At 35.4% G+C, this 16,760-nt stretch overlaps 2 protein-coding genes across 3 annotated transcripts in view; one reads left to right on the top strand and one right to left on the bottom strand.

Moving 5' to 3' along the window:
- Positions 1-3,458: 3,458 nt before the first annotated feature.
- On the bottom strand, positions 3,459-7,838 carry ssbp1 (single-stranded DNA binding protein 1). 2 transcript variants are annotated; one of them, XM_055020354.1, is made up of 8 exons: positions 7,750-7,838; positions 6,884-7,010; positions 6,149-6,220; positions 5,958-6,015; positions 5,563-5,703; positions 4,481-4,568; positions 3,861-3,949; positions 3,459-3,781 (listed from the first exon to the last, which is right to left on the bottom strand). In XM_055020354.1, exons 3-8 carry the CDS (start codon positions 6,170-6,172, stop codon positions 3,738-3,740), a joined length of 444 nt encoding a protein of 147 aa, XP_054876329.1. In that variant the 5' UTR covers positions 6,173-6,220; positions 6,884-7,010; positions 7,750-7,838; the 3' UTR covers positions 3,459-3,737. The 2 variants fall into 2 exon arrangements, with proteins under 2 accessions (XP_054876329.1, XP_054876330.1); XM_055020355.1 differs by lacking the exon at positions 7,750-7,838 and adding an exon at positions 7,196-7,261.
- The window catches only part of LOC129351495 (laminin subunit beta-1-like), a 27,169-nt gene continuing 18,166 nt past the window's right edge, over positions 7,758-16,760 (top strand). The window contains exons 1-7 of the mRNA XM_055020352.1: positions 7,758-7,846; positions 8,077-8,249; positions 12,035-12,170; positions 14,427-14,500; positions 15,126-15,314; positions 15,388-15,451; positions 16,430-16,632. Of these exons, the coding sequence (XP_054876327.1) occupies positions 7,813-7,846; positions 8,077-8,249; positions 12,035-12,170; positions 14,427-14,500; positions 15,126-15,314; positions 15,388-15,451; positions 16,430-16,632 (873 nt within the window). The 5' untranslated portion in view covers positions 7,758-7,812. The remainder of the gene's footprint in view (positions 7,847-8,076; positions 8,250-12,034; positions 12,171-14,426; positions 14,501-15,125; positions 15,315-15,387; positions 15,452-16,429; positions 16,633-16,760) is intronic.

Raw genomic sequence — 16,760 nt, 5'->3', positions numbered from 1 at the left:
CGGTTACAGATTACAAAATAAAAGGTCCAAAACGGAGCGAGGCGATTAAATCAGCCTAAATAAACTAAAAATACAAACTGTAATGATGAAGATTTAATAGACTTAATAAAGATTTGATAAATATGAAAAACTATTAGAGAAAAAGATTTAGCTAATATATTTGTGGAAAGTGTCACAATTTTGACAAACACAAAAACAGACTTCTTGTTTATACACAATGTTTGTTCTATTATTTTTGTAAGAGTTAAAAAAAAGCATTAAACACATATATATTGTCACAGGAAGCACCACTTTTTTAACATTTATTTTACATTTCCTATTGTAAGGGTCCATAATTTTATGCTGAACAAAATTTATTTGGGAAAATTCTCCCTGAATTTATTGTTTCATAAGGTAATGTTATTTGTTCGAATTTTTAAAATTTATTTTAATTTTTAAAATATCCAAATAACTTTTTGTCTGTCTGATGACATAATTTATACTTTTTGATTACTCAGAACTTGATAAACCATTTTAGAAAACACTTTCTCACTATTTCCAAAATAATTTTTTACATTTACTTTTACCTGTTTTTTAAACTATTATTCAGTATAAAATAAGGAATCTAAAAGCTTAGTATTAAGTAAAAAAAAATACAGCTATACATAGCAAAAACATAAAGCTATATTCACTTTTAAATACCAAAATAATTTAATACTTTTATTTTCTTAAGTCGCCTTTTTAACATCCGCCTCAGTGTTTTACTGAACTGTAAAGTAAATCGACAGGTTTCCTTCAGCTAAAAGCCCCACCCACCGTCGCTGTGACCAATCAGAAAGCGCCCCTCTTACAGTTCTACACGCACATAGGATTAAATAATAAATAACTCGACCAATCAAAAGATAGCTTTAGAATCATTCCAACCAATCACTAAAGGCCAAGAATACCTTGTAGTTCTGCCCGCCCTTGATTGACAACTATTCCAACACTGTTATTGCTCTAATTTTAAAGAAATAACGATTTCCTAAAACTTATGTTTAAAACTAAGCTTTACTTTTTACCCCTTAAATGTTAGCTGACTGATTAAATCACATTAATTATATATTTGAGAAGATATAAAAAAAGAATTAGTGAGGAAAGGGGATTGAGAGCAACCAGTCAGTTTAGGAAGGAAATGACACAAACATAACTGAAAAAGAAGTGACAGAGCAGAAACACTTTAAAAACGTGTCTAATTCTGGTTGAAACAGGAAAACAAACAACTGCAGCAAAGAAACTGACTCTGAAGGTGTTTCCTCTAAATTCCCCCTTTCCTGACCCTGAAACATTTCTGTCAGCTGCAGCTGTTGTCTGCAACGACAACATGCAATCATCAGGCATCAAATGGAAAACAGAGAGCTGATACTTAGCTTGAGTTCAAATGCAGAGAAGAAGCGGCTCTTCCAGGGGTCAAAATGTTGCCTCTGTGCTTTTGAAGCAAATGGATGCAACAGTTTATGAGATTAAAGAGAAGCTACAACGTTGAGAAAAGCCTGAACTTCTGAACTCCTTCATCTTCCACTAAACTATCCAAGAAACAAAAAAAAAAAAAAAACAGCTTGGATCCAGCACTATGTCTTCAGCAGAGGCCTTTGCATCATCTTATGTACTATAAAAAGTTTTCTGAATGATTTTTTAAAAATATATTTTGGATTCACTTACTAGTAGCTAAGAACACTACAACTGCAAACTGGAGAAAATCCTGCCCTTCAACTGAAAATGATGTTTGACTACAAAACTCCAACTGCATGACATTTTTCTACAAAAATGGACTCCATTGATTCAGTACTTAGATGTTTGACCCAGTCAAGAATTGTTTGTGTGGATGGATATTGTCAGTTTATTACGCAAAAACAAAAAACAATGAAGCCTGCAAAAATATGAGCTTTGCAGACTATAGATAAACATCTTGCTGTCTTAGTTGGTAAATTCCTTTTTAGTAAAAGTGAAATCAAAACAATGACTTCAATTAAAAATAAATTAGCTTAATGCTGGTCTTCAAAGGGACGCTACTATGTATATTTCAGGAATTTTATTGTATTATCCACCATGCAACCATCAGTTGTTATGAAAATGCTGTATATATCAAACACAGGCTTTACCCCAGGGCAGTAAGCCTGGCGGGCCACCAGACTTCACTTGTGCCCCCACCAGGCTTAATGTTAAATATTCAATGTTTTTTAAAAAAATGTTAGCGTTGTTTAACGAGTTTATAGTTGTTTTTTTTAGATATTAATTTTCCAATCTTTTAATAACACATTTATCAAGTGTTATTTTAAAATTTCCTTCACCTTTAAACATTTAACTCAAAAACATGACAGTCCACTGGATGAATACCTGTGCTCACACCCAAACACCAGGCTTAGCAAGTTTTCTGGGGGAAACCTTGAAACATGACTAAAAAATGTTACTTTGTAATTGAACGCCTTGAAATTGAGCCCGTTTCTTTAAGAAGCCCTTTCTCTCGCCGACACTCAGTTTTCAGCGCATCATCACAACAATGATCCTCCTTTATACCATTTACACCCACTATTCTTTGGAGTGCTGCACTGTCTAGTACAGCAGCTGTTTGCTAATTGCTTTTGGCTAGTCTGAAGGAGCTGAGTAGGTGTTCTGAAGTGTTTAGTTACCCATGAATTGTTGTCACAAAAGATTAAAGGAGTTCTCAAGACAATCGTGAAAAACATCTAAGTAAAACTCCATGGGGAATAACATTTTGACACAATCTAAACCTCAAATAGTCAATTTTACAAAACACTGTACCTTTAATACAAACAAGAGTCGCTCTACAGAGCTTTGGGATTTTAAAGCTAAACTTAAAGGTGACCTATTATGCTTTCTAGAACAGGTTAAGATATGTCTATGGTCTATACAAAACATGTTCATGACATAATTTTGAACAAAATCATTCTTAGATAATTAGCTTTTGCTCTGCTCAGTTCTGCCTACCAGCTGTTTGGGGCCCCTCCTGTCACTTTAAACAGGATAATCTGTTGCTGTCCACACCAACTCATTTTCATAGAACCTCATTTTAAGCCAATTTCTTTGGACCGCAAGTCAACAACAAAACACTTGTCTTTTCCAGCAGCCACTGTACAGCATTAAAAACAGCTGACCGAATGTGCTGGAACTCTACTTGGGTTGCTAGGTAACAAATAGAACTCCAGTGGGGTTGCTAAGTGACGGCACAGTGTCTGTTGATTTGTGACGCAACATTCAGAAGGTTTTTCAAACGGCTCATTTTCCAGAGATTAAAAAAGCACCATTAATTTATTACCAAAAATAAATGGCTTTTTTTAAGCTCTCATGCTGCTTTTATAAGCAGTAGAAATCCAAATCAAAGTATAAAAATGTACAAAAAGTGATTTTTGCGTAATAGGTCCCCATTAAGAAGAAACTTTGAAGCGAGTTGGATGAATTAAACAATCCCTGTGTCATGATTTCTACAGTGGAAAACACAGAACAGGCCTCATTTATTTTAAGTGATGCTATGTACAGTTAGAGAAATCAAACTTTTTATGGACAGAGCTTCTTTCTGCTCCTCTTTGAACGTCTTCATTTCTGCCAGCTGGGGGCCCCACGGTCAAACATGATCACAGCTTATGCCCCCCCTCATACTAAACAGTTAGTAGTCCTCAAGTCTTATTTTGGTTTGAAGAAGAAAAGTGAAACTACAAGTTGTTTGTATCCATAGATGGATTCGAGGAGGAAAACATCCCTCAGGTTCGGTCTCTGATGTTGTCGCTCAGAAAAACAATGTTGTCTGTAAGGAGAGAAAATGAGATATTTGATTTGTTGCTGAGAGAAGAAGATGAAGAAGGTACAGCTGTAATAAATCTGACCTGCGATGATGGTGGTGGCCTGGCGCCTGACTTGGTTTTTGTCCACATATTCTCCATAATCCAGTTTTCCTTCCACTAGAATCCTGGACCTAATGAGGACAACAGTAAATGTATTAATAGGAGGAAATGCTTCATCACTCTGCAGTTATTAATGACATGAAACCGCTTTACTTCATTTTAATTGATAAGAATGTAAGCAGGAACTTCTTTCTTGTAAACTTTAAAAATGAACATCTGCTAAAAGATAAAACTCTACTGGATAATCATATTTCATTTATAAATCGTCAGAGAAAATTTGAATCCATCTATCCGTTCATCCACCAATCCATCTATTCCTTCATCAAACCATCTATCAGTTTATTAATCCATCAAATTCTCACACAACCATTAATTTTTCCATCCATCCATCATTTATTCATTCATCCATGTGTCCAGCAGTCTTCCATCAACCAGTCCTCCCATTGACTCGTCGACTGGTCCATACAAGGATGGACAGGATGAAAATAAAAACATTCCATCTGGTTCTTGTTTAGTTTGGTAAAAAAAAAGAGCCATAAAATGCTGCTGATCTGCTGGCTTCTCACCAACATCCAGTCAGGTGTCGGCCATTTTGTTCTTACCCTTTCTTGACATAATTGTAGGCGACATCCCTCAGGCCCGGTTTGAACACCGAGACTCGATGCCACGTCGTTTTCTGGCTGACGTCTCCTGGAGACAGAAACATTTAGGCTGCTGACGCTGAACCTTGGAAAACACAGCCACATTCCTGACCTTAATTAATGCAGAATAAATCCCAGCTGCCTTGGTGTGTACTCCTGTCTCAACAAGCTCAGAAACAGTTTGTGTTTATAATTTCTAATGAGGATGATGAATAAACCAAGAAGGCTGAAGGAAAATGAGGATCACTAAACAGAAGCTCAACATGTAAACCAGAGTTGGAACTCTTTGCTGACCTCTGGTGGCCAAAATTAATCATTGCACAACCAGTTAAAATGAAAAAAAATTCATTTTAACTGATATAATGAAGTTTTTATCGGTTAAGATGCAATAACCATCTGCATTAAGGAGGTTTTTGGTGCAGATGAAAAACTTTTTATTTTTAATCAGGAGAGAAAGACTATACACAAATTGAAATCATATTAAAATACAATGAATTAATCTTTAGTGAGGACAAAATCAGTCTTGTTCCAGATCCCAAATTATGCTTTCATTGCTGCCAAATGACACGTTTTTCCTTTTTTCAATAAACAAGTGACAGATATTTCTTTTAACAGTACAAATCTGCCAAACATTTCTTATATTTAGGCTCTAGAATAGTTTACTTTTGTCTTTCCAACAAAAATAAATATTTTTAATGATACCATTAAAAATAAGGCCAGGAAATTTTAGTTTAATTTTAAAAGAATCATTTTCTGAAATCCTCAGGTCTTTTTGACAAATCAAGTTTGACCAGTGAGGCAAAACGTTCGAACAGCCTAGTCCTAAATTGACTCAAGCCCATAGAAGTGATTCAGATCTTTAAATCATTCAAAACCAAAAATATTTTATTGGTCTCAAAGGTTTAATATCCACAGAAACAAAGGACGCCATTTGGCTTACACATGATCATAAACCAAATAGTTAAAACAAAACAAACAAACAAAAAAAAGAAGTAAATGAATTTTTTAAACAATGCTAACTTGAAATTTAGACAACCTCCCACCTGTAGAGCTCGTTTCTCCCTCCCCAGAGCGCCACATCTCGTTGGTCGCCAGTGAGAAGATGGTGACAGGGTTCCGACCCTCCACCTGCCTCATCACCGGGTCCTGCCCGACTCGCCCCAGCAGCTGAACGCGGTTTATTGCTGCAAGCAAGTTCATAATTAAGAATGAATGATTCAAATTAGTTCTGTTCAGTAACTCATATCATGTTGTTCATCTTTTATAAAAACCAAAAAATTTAAATCTGTTGGACTACTACTTAGTTAATACGTACAAAGTACACACAAACATAGAAATGGTTCATCTGACAAATAACCTTCTGACGTGACCAACTCAGAAAAATTAATGACCGTAATACGCATTATTAAAGGAAAGAACCCAAACATTTTCATCTTACATCTTTCCAGGATGAGATTTGCCTCTGTGCTCCTGTGTCTCACCAGCTGTCGGATGATCTGAGGGAAATTAGAAATCTTAAACAATTGGTTTTGTCTAGAGGAGTTTCACTGCAAAAAGCATATAAATGTATGGTACTCTTCCTTCATTGTGCAATTGTACTGAAAGAAACACATGCGAGTTTAATCTCACCTGCGCTGAAGCACTTCTCAGCATCTTGTCTGTTCAGCAAACAACTTTTAGTCAAAACAAAACTTTCCTGGCCTGAAAATGGAAAGAACAGGAGACATTAATCTCCTTTTGATAAAACTTGATTTGTAAAAAGCATAAATTTGTCAATTTCTGAACTTTACCAAGTTCTAAAAGTAAAGTTTAGAAAATAGAATTGAAGTTTGGGAAAGGTCTGGATTTTGACGTGGAAAATGTGTAAAAATCTTAAAAACTGAACTTTTCATATTATTAGTCTTTATAAATATCTTCTTCTGTATCAACTACTTTTTCCAGACTAATCCAGAGCTAAAAACTTTCAGATTTTAAAGAAAGTCGGAGGACTAACAATGAAAGAGAGACAAATGTAAAAAATAAAAATAAACTGACAAGAGTGGTTGATGGTCTGAGATGAAAGTAACGCCTGCATTATGTGATTTTATCGACAACAATTAGCAGCAGTGAGTTAAATGGAAAACGCGTCTGTAAGTCAAAGAACCAAACTGACCGTTTTAGGCAACTATTTATTGGGTTAAAAATAAAAACGGTAAACGTGGACGCAAAGTCACAGACGGCAGAATGTGGACTCTCCCGCCACGGGGCTCGGTCCAAATTTAAACCTTCAAAATTTCGTCAATATCACCGGATTCCGCCTTATAAATAAACAGTGCGACAACTGTCAGGTACGCAGGAAAACAGACCAATAAAGGACCTACTTACAGGAGAGCAGACGCGATAAAAACTCCTCAGATGCTCCACTTCAGAAAGCCGCTCGATAACCTCACGCTACGTCCGGTCCGTCTTTATAAGAGGTCCGATTGAGAATTCCCAACCCACCAAGGTTCCGCTTCAGAAAAAATAAATTCCAGTGCATTTAATGGAATACTCGCATCACAAACAGTATTGTAAACTAAAACAATGTGCTATTGGTTTTGTTTTATAAGATAAAATGAAAAATAGCATTTTTCTGATTTTAAGATAAATTTGATATATAATCAACAGAAAGGAGAAAAATTTGTTATAGTCACGAACATTAGACACAGAAGACAAAGAATTTTCTTTTGTTTTTCCACTTATGTTTGCCAGTCGAATCTAGAAAGAAGACGGATACATACAGTTTTGATTTATAAAACAATCATAAAAAGCAAATAGAGGTAATATATGATTTTAATTTTAAAATACATAGAAGTTATGGTCAGAATATAGATTTGCTCTTTTTTGTTCCATATAATAACATAAAATCAGCTGTACAGAAAAATAAATTTGCTATGCAAGAGGAGTCAGAAGAGAAAATATTTGCTTCCTTTATCTTTTCTTTTTCCTTTTTGTGAAATATGTTGTTGCTTACTGAGCCCCCTAGAGGACAGGGGAACATTTTCTGGGAGCTCCATAGTCCTTTTTATTGCATGGAAATAATAAAAAATAAAAATTCTGACATGTCCAGAGTTCCTCTTGTGTTTTATACACTTCCACCAGCAGATGGAGAGCTTGTTTTTCGCTCCCCGCTGTGGACTGCAGCTGACAGCGGGGTGGAGTTGTTGGGATGAGAACTTTTCTGAAGACGACTCCCTTCATTCTTGACTTACACAAACTCCTCGGCGTAACGACTCCTCAGCGTCTTCCAGGAAAAACGGCCACCTCTCTGGAAGATGAGGGCCTTCATATTCTGTCTAACAGCTTTAGGTGAGTTCAGCCTTAACATCTTTATAAAAATGTTCTGCTGAAACCTCGCTAGGATGAGAAACATGAGTTTCCAAATTGTTTCCACTGCAGCAGAACATGTAATTCAAACCATATGTTGTTTTTTTATTGTGTTTTGGAAACCATAATCTTTCTGAAAAGGTTTTCTTCTAATAGAATCCAAATACAGGAATGTAGAGATGACTTTCCTGACATGGTTCTCCTCCCTGCAGCGCTGTGGAGTCCTGTCAGGGCACAGGAGCCGGAGTTTGCAGATGTGTGCACGGAGGGCAGCTGCTACCCCGCCACAGGGGACCTGCTGATCGGCAGAGCGCACAGACTCACCGCCTCCTCCACCTGCGGCCTCCAGGAGCCCCAGCGCTTCTGCATTGTCGGACACCTGGAAGTAAGACATGAGCCTTATTTTTAAATTCATACAGAACGACACAGGACATTTTTTCCTCACGATCTGACAAAATCAGAGTGAACTTTTTCTGTTGGATAACCAAGTTATTCATTTATTTCAGACATATTTATATTTGTTTAATAAGGAGTTAGGCAGGAGAAACTTATGAGTTTGCACTTTACACATCATACTCTAAAGAAAATAAAAATATAGATAAATTACAAATAATTGTGTCCGATGTATAAGATGTTCTTTATTACTTTCTTCTAATTCAACAATTTCTGATTAATATATATATTCAAACAATTTTGGAAAGACCATAAAATCCAACAGAGCATTTTATGATCTTAAAAAAGCTGTAAAAAGGTTTTAAATAAAAAATAACAATAATACAATTCAGAGAATGAAGTCAAAATATTTTGAGAATAAAGTCTTAATATAACTTTGACTTTAGAAATATTACATTAAAGTCAGAACAGCATAAGAAAGCCAGATTGTAATTTGTAGATGCACTCAGTGACAAAGACCTTTTTTGGAGACATGTTCACAATTACCATCATTACCAAATCTGAAAGTCTCTGGTTGTTCTGTTGCAGGAGGAGAAAATGAAACAAATTCAAATGTATAAAGAAAATGTTAAGGAACTAGGCAGAACAAATAAAAATGATCACAAATGGATCTTCTAATTGGACAAAGACCCGAAGAATTATTCCAAACTAACTATGAATTGGATGAAGGACTCCAAAGGAAGTTTTTTTTTGTACATGGTATGAAAATATCTGGTTTTAATGAGTGGAAATTTTACTAAAACATCAAGGAAAGTCTGAAGTTGGAGCAATTTGCTTAATGTTTCATAGATTATCTGCAGAGATTGAATGAAAACAACTTCAGAAGTACAGAGTCCACATAATCAGGATTATTTTACGACGTAGGAAAGAAAGTCTTCCAGATGTTTGCTGCTTTTGCTGTGGCCTTCTGACTACAATCTCTATAAAGATGATTCAGACACTGAACATAATCGAAAGGAAAACTGAACTCTGAGTAGGTTTCAGTCATGCTAGATGGTTTTAATTGGCAGAACACCAGTAAGAAATTACTGGTTATTCCTAAAGTCCAGTAATGTTAATTTAAAGAGATGTGGGGTAAAGGTCAAAGAGCAAGGGAATCCATGCTCAAGAATTTTATAATTAAAACACAAAATTAGATTTTGCTTGTTTAACTCCTGAGGAATTAGACGGATAAAATTGTAACTCTTTGAATAAAGACTCGTTATAGGCCTGAAATCAACAATTTAACTCTAAACTTTTACTCATTTGTTATAAACGATTAAACAAATGAATGTGTTGACAAGTTTAAATGGGTTCCCAGGTAGCAAAATATGAGTGAATTAACATTGAAATATGGTTAGATTGAACTATTGAATCCATGTTGAATTATTATTGAGTCAATGTTAGGTTTTCAACCATAACTGATACGATACCCGATCTAAATTCACATTTTATACTAAGAAAATCAATATTGATTCGACCACAAACCATCAATTGATTCGACAGTTAATTAGGTCAAATTGATTGATTGGTTCATTAAACATTGAATGAACATCCATTGCTGTCTGGGTTAGCTGTTGACGGAACGTGAACCAGTTAATTGAAAACAGCCGAAATGTCTTTTGGTCTTAAAGATGGCATTTTAATGACTGTGAATTATTACATATGAACCATAAAGAAAACAAACTCATGATTTAGTGTCAGTGATGTGGTTCACAGCTCACAGAACGTGACTTTTTTTTTTTTTTTTTTTTTGCAAATCCTGTAGTTGCAAGAGATAAAACTTTTTAGATGGCGTGTCTGTGTGTGGGAGGAAGCGCATGTATAACGTCTTCTTGCTGTTTTGTCAAGTGGGAGTGGAGGCATTCCCCTCCACAATAAAAGCTCTGTGTGGCTCACAATCCCTGCCCTGTGTGAATAAAATCCAGGGGTGAGGTTTGGGATATTCTCTTCTAATCTGTGTGCGTACATGAATAGTGTTTTTATGAAAACGTTTCCGAGGATGAGCACAGTCCTCAAGCATGAGCTGCAGATTTTAGAGTTTCAGATGTTTTTTTTCCCCACGGCTGCTAAATAGATCCACTTAGCTGGACTTGTTTTGGTTTTTCACAAACTCCATCACTCAGACATTCAAGAGTTTGTGAGCCAGAAAATGTGGGTTGAAGGTCTAAGAGGGAGTGATGCAACATTAAACATGACTTACAAAACTCACTGGTTTCACTTTTTCCTGTTACAGTGGAAGAAGTGTAGAAAACATGATGTTTTAATAAATAACCAAGATCAGGCCAGAATACATTAATAAAAGCCATTAAACTGTAAAAATATCAATAAACAGCTGTTCCTCCAGGATTTTCTGATTGTTTTAGTGTTTTTTTGCAATCAAGATTGCACATTTTGTGGTGCCATTTTAAAAGTTTTATGGCCTTTGTGCTAATGTTTGATGCTAAATGTGACTTTTTATTGTCGCCAAATCAATTATAAACTACAACTTCCCATCAAGTAAAGCTGAGGGTGCAGTTACTTAAAAATCAATATTTTTTTAACAATTTTGAGAAAAATTAGCAGTAAAATAAGAATTTTTTTTTATTTGCTAATTTTGTGTTAGTTATATAGAAGTCCTTTAATCCTTTATTTTACTTATTATATAATTTATACATTTATGTTTAATGTTTGTATACTGTGAGCACATCTTAAATCATCTTGAAATTGATTTAAGTAACAGAAAGTGATTTAATGTAACAGAATGAATTTAATTTGATTGAATTACCACAAATCAATATCATTTGCACCTTTTGACCTTTCTAAGTTTCTTCTGTTGATTGGTGTAAAACAGAATCAAAAGAAATTCAGTTCTTAAATACAGAACAGTTAGAAAAGCATAATTTCTAGCAATAAGTCTGACACTGTTAAAAAGGTAGGAACAGCTGCTAATAAAAAAAATATATACATTTAATTCCTTAAAAGCAAAATATTGCAGCATTTATTGCTTTAAAGCTGCAGTATGTGGCCTTTATTTAAAACAATCTTTTTGTGTCATCTTGTGACGATGTAATATTAGACAGATAATCTGAAAATATCAAACTCCTCCATCTTATCCCTGAGTTGCTATTGCTATCTGGGGTAATTCACCTCTTCTGACCAAAAAACAACCAGAGCGTTTTAGCGCAGTCAATCATTCACGTGTACTTACTGCTAAATATCAATGATGTTTATCCGTCATAAATGTAACTGTTTATCTATAGTTATCGGTAGCTGAGCTAACTAGCTTTATGTTTGTTATCAAGAGGAAGCTTTGGTTTTAGCAGAGCGCTAAGACCCGCCTCCTGGCTGTGATTGGTTGTTTCTTCTTAGTACCGGGAGAAAACAGAGGAGCTTAATCCTTTATTCACAGATGATCCTGTCACAAAACAGTGATAGTTTTGACAAATATGTAAAAAAGTATGCTTATAAGTGTTACATACTGCAGCTTTAAAAGAGAGAAATTGACTTTCAATACTATCTGTAGTTATCAGATTTTTTTATGTATTGAAAAGACAAAATAATGAAATTACTTTCCAAATATTTGTTGATGTTTTACAATGTTCTTAAATTTCTTACGTAGACAAATGCCAACTTTGTGTATTTCATATATAGATTATAAATAAAAAGAGACCATAAAGCATTTTTGGATTCCATGTTTTCTGCAATATCGTTGCTATGGTAGAGTTGACCAATCGGTTGCTGTTTTCTTTCCGTTAGGAGGAAAAGAAATGTTTCATATGTGACTCCAGAGAGATGTACGATGAGGACAACAACCCCATCAGCCACACGATTGAGAATGTGGTCACCACCTTCGCCCCCAACCGTCTCAAGACCTGGTGGCAGTCTGAGAATGGTGAGAAGCAAACAAAAAAGGAACAGATTTTTAAAGTAGAAGACCATGTGAAAGCTTGGTGAGGTTTTTCTCATGGGAACTGAGCCTATAATGACCCAACCGGAGATCACAGAGCTCCTCACACACAGTGCCACTCTAAGTGTGAGGTGGGGGGATACAGGTGTGCTAAGGAGAACAGGTGTGCTTGTAGGAAACGAATGTATCATCACAAAACACAACTATGACTTTTAAGTGTCAAAAAAGGAAGCATCCAAAGATCTTAAGACCGCACTTGCAAAAGACAAACATTTTAAAGGTATTATCGTCTCACAGGAAGGAAATTCACTTTGAACCCAGGATTGTAGGACTTTTGTTTCCTATGCTGAAGGATTAAAGCTGTTTCTATTGTGTACCAGGTACTTATCTTTGACATCATTTTTTTTAAAAAATCTGGGTAGCTTTAGCGCATTCTTTTGTGATTTTTAAAAAAATGTATCTTGGCATCAAAATATTACTTAGAACAAATTGTTCTGCCGATCAAACATTTTATATAGCATAAAAAAATATATTTTATTGATAACTAAAGGCAAAAAAAAAAGAGTTTAAGCTATCAAGCTATCATAGTAAACAGCAAGCATGCCAGTCAGCTTCCTAAACAGTGATTTATTTTCCAAACCTAAATTATTTTGGTCATTCAAATGTTTTTCTTTTTAATTTGCAGTTAAATCAATAGTGATAATAGTAACAGAATTAACTTAAAGTGTACATGCAGTAGATTGTGCAAAGGGCCACAGGATGCTGAGCGGTCGGTGAAAACCAAATGCGCCATTTTACTGTTTAACTTCAAACAAGGAAAGATGCGGCCAGTCATAATGACTTTCAAACGATTAATGTTCATAAACTTTATAAGTATGTATGATTGGAAAGATATCATTATGGAGAAGATATGCAGCGTCTAACTGTTAGTAACCATGGAAACAATGGCGCGTCGTCATGAAACCTAGCATGTATGGAATAAACTGGTTAGCATCACGTCTTTTGTATGTTTTTACTGCTACTACGCCGTAAAGGGAAACGCTGTTTAAGACACATAGATATTAATCATGTGGTGTGAATTCAGACACAGTCAGTAATTTGATCAACACTTCAGGAGGGAGGAGGTGTGGGTCGGTTTCTAAGCTAGCTGTTTCCAAACTTGGTAAATACCGCCGTCTAGGAGCCCCGTTCACAGACAAATTAGCTCCAACTGAACAAGAAAGAAACCACGAATAAACAGGCAAAACAACTTTGAAAAACAATGTCAGTCGCTCTGTTCAACACTTCGTCCCTCTTCCGATGTCTGTCATGGCGCTTCGAAAAATTTAGTGAAGTAGTTGTAGAGGGTCAGAATCAGAATCTCATCCATCACATTAAAGCAGACTCTCTGGCAGTGGGATGCCTAGTAAATCCCTCGTAATGTAAGCATTTATGCTCCAGACTCGCACTGTTTCTGAATGGTGGGAAACTGTCAGGAGAGTGAGTCATAGTTGGAGCAGGAGCCAGTGGTGCAGATGGCTCTGAAACAGCAGGAAGCTGGAGACGTATGTTAGCGTTCACATGGGAAGTTTTAATTCCCTTGAAGCAGTCGTGTAGTTCAATGGTGTCCAACATTTTGCCATGAGGGCCAAAATTGTTATGGCAAAAGCACTTGAGGTCACAAAAAATGTTTGTTTTAGTAACATTCATGAAACAAACCTTTTGTGCATTTTTTTTGTTTATTTGATTAATAAAAAAAAATATTTATTTACATCAAAACTGTTGACTTTTTAGATACAAAATCTAAAAACAAAATTACATTAGTATAAGATAGGCCCAAATTAAATTTTTGGGGGATTGATTGTTTTCAAGTTATTAATTTTAATTTACTTAAAAAATTAATTTGAACTTACTAAAAAGGAATTGTAATTAGGTAAATTAATTCTGCTTAATGTATGAAAAATTAAGCAAAATTAATTTTACTTAATCAAGTAGTTTTATTTTTTTTATTTGACGTTCGGGGGCCGCCCAAAATCTTTCAGAGGGCTGCTAATGGCCCCCGAGCCACACGTTTGACATCCCTGCTGTAGTTCTTTTAGCATGCGAAAGTAAACAAATCTGCATTTTGTTTGTGTTTGTACCTTTGTCTTTCCGCTTGCTTTTATTCAGAAAGTCATTTTGGGAAAAGCTGATCAGCATTTTAAATTCTAGTAAATTTATAGGTGTGAATTATTAATTTTCTGGTTGGTCTTTCTCCTGCAGGTGTGGAGAATGTAACTATCCAGCTGGACCTGGAGGCCGAGTTTCATTTCACACATCTCATCATGACCTTCAAGGTACTGGATTCATTCTACGTCAAATCAGAACGAGATAAATTCTCAGAGACCTTCAGAAAGTCATTCTGGTTTCCTGAGAGAAGGAGTAAGAGGAAGGTGCTTTTGACCTCTAAATAATTTGCCTCCACTTGTAGTCAAAACACACTCGGGGACACGGTTCCCCAGTCCCTTCATATCCTGTTTTCTGGCAACATCACAGGACAAAAAAATAAATAAAAAATCAGCATCCGTTTCTGTACTGTAATGCCAGGAGTGTTAGCTGTTCAAATGTTCAGGCAAAAATGAAAATAGAAACAACCAGGACTGTTAAGGGCATATGAAATCCTAACAGAAACCAAACCCATATTTTATTTATTACAAAATCTTTTTTTGACAAGCAGAACAATAACTCAACTGCTGTTAGTATATAAAACTGATTTTAGCAACCATTTCATTCATTTAGAAAACATTTTGCAAGCTACATCCTCCTATCGTAAAAGTATCTAAGAAGCTAACACCATTGACTATAGCTGTCAGCTAGCTTAATAGCAAGACAGAGCAAACAAGTTAAGAGGGACATGACTTTAAAAAAGAAATCATATTTGTTTTTATTTCAGCTTCATTGAACAAGGTTTTGTGTTCGCAGACGTTTCGTCCTGCTGCCATGATGATTGAACGGTCCATGGATTTTGGAGAAACATGGCAGGTTTATCGATACTTCGCCCAAAACTGCGAGTCTGTCTTTCCCGGCATTTCCACTGGACCGATGCGTAGAGTGGACGAAATCATCTGTGACACCCGCTACTCAGACTTTGAACCATCCACAGAGGGAGAGGTGAACTAGTCATGTGTATTTTTGTTTTTACCCTTGTTGCAGAGTTTGGTTTAGATTATTCTTGTTCTTTTAGGTGATATTTCGGGTGCTGGATCCTGCTTTTGAGATTGATGACCCCTACAGCTTGAGGATCCAGAGTAAGCTGCATTTTCTCATTAAAGACGGCTTGTTTAGGATACACAAATCAGTAAGCAAAACTTCATTAAGGCAACTTTACACACAAAGAATCCAAACAAAAATAGCTTCCTGTAACTTCCTGTTATTGGCTGTGCAGCTTCCCACAGCGAAGAGGTCAGAGAGGAAACGCTTGGAGAGGAATTTCACATACAGAAGCAACTTGGACTTTGTAAACCCATTTACATCCATTCTGAGACATAATATCTCTTCCCCAGTCACAAACCCATACAAAAACCTTTTTTCTTTTTTTTATTTCAGCACTAAAAATAACTTTATTCTCAAAAAATGAAACAATATTCTTGTTTCCTCTTTGTCTTGTAGCCCAAACCAAGAAAGTGAACATATTTTTAAATATATTATATTCATTGATGTGAGAGATGCACTGTTGAACTGCTGGCTTTTCAGAATTTCTCACAGTTTCAGCACCATGGTAAAAGTACCCTCATGGAAAACACTTAAATCCAAATTTTAGAAAGAAACTTTATTTTCTAAACTTAAAAAAAAGAACAAAGTAACAAACCAAACAGATATAAATATCTACAATCTACAAATAAAGTAAAAACAAAAGAAATTTAAGCTTTTTGTTTAAATTTCTCCAAATATTTAACAAAATTTGGCTTGAAAACAGGGATGTCGTTAGTTCTCTAAAACCAATAACAATAATAGCTATTATGAAGTAATATTATTTGAAGTAACTTAAAGGTAGAAAAAACCTGCAGCAGGTAAAAAATATAACATTTATAGATACATTTATATTTAACTTGCTAAAATACTTAAAATAGAAGCTATTAAGCTAAAATGTAAATAATTGTGTAAAAATGTTTTAAAAGTTCAATTTTACTGATGAAGGAATCAAGTGGATTCATGCCCATAGACAGTTTTCATAATTTCACACATTTAACTACATTTTTTTGAAAAGTGTTTTCTCCATGTTTTAGACATGCTGAAGATCACAAACCTCAGAATAAAGTTCATCAAGCTCCACACTCTGGGTGACAACCTGGTGGATATCAGAGAGGAAGTGACGGAGAAGTACTACTACGCACTCTTCGACATGGTGGTCCGAGGGAACTGCTTCTGCTACGGCCACGCCTCCGAGTGCGCGCCCATAGACAGAGAACAGGACAGACCTGAAGGCATGGTATAAAAAACTTCACATACGTTTTTATTTAGCAGATTTTTCCATAAAAAAAAGGTCTAATATGCAATTGTTTTGAACAAAAACTACCAAAGCTTATTATATTAGCGTAAAGTATTTATTTCTTCTAA

The sequence above is a fragment of the Poeciliopsis prolifica genome, unplaced genomic scaffold (genome assembly GCF_027474105.1).
Source record: "Poeciliopsis prolifica strain line A6 unplaced genomic scaffold, Auburn_PproV2 SCAFFOLD067, whole genome shotgun sequence".
Classification (NCBI taxonomy): Eukaryota; Metazoa; Chordata; class Actinopteri; order Cyprinodontiformes; family Poeciliidae; genus Poeciliopsis; species Poeciliopsis prolifica.
This window is presented reverse-complemented; position numbering and strand designations above follow the sequence as displayed.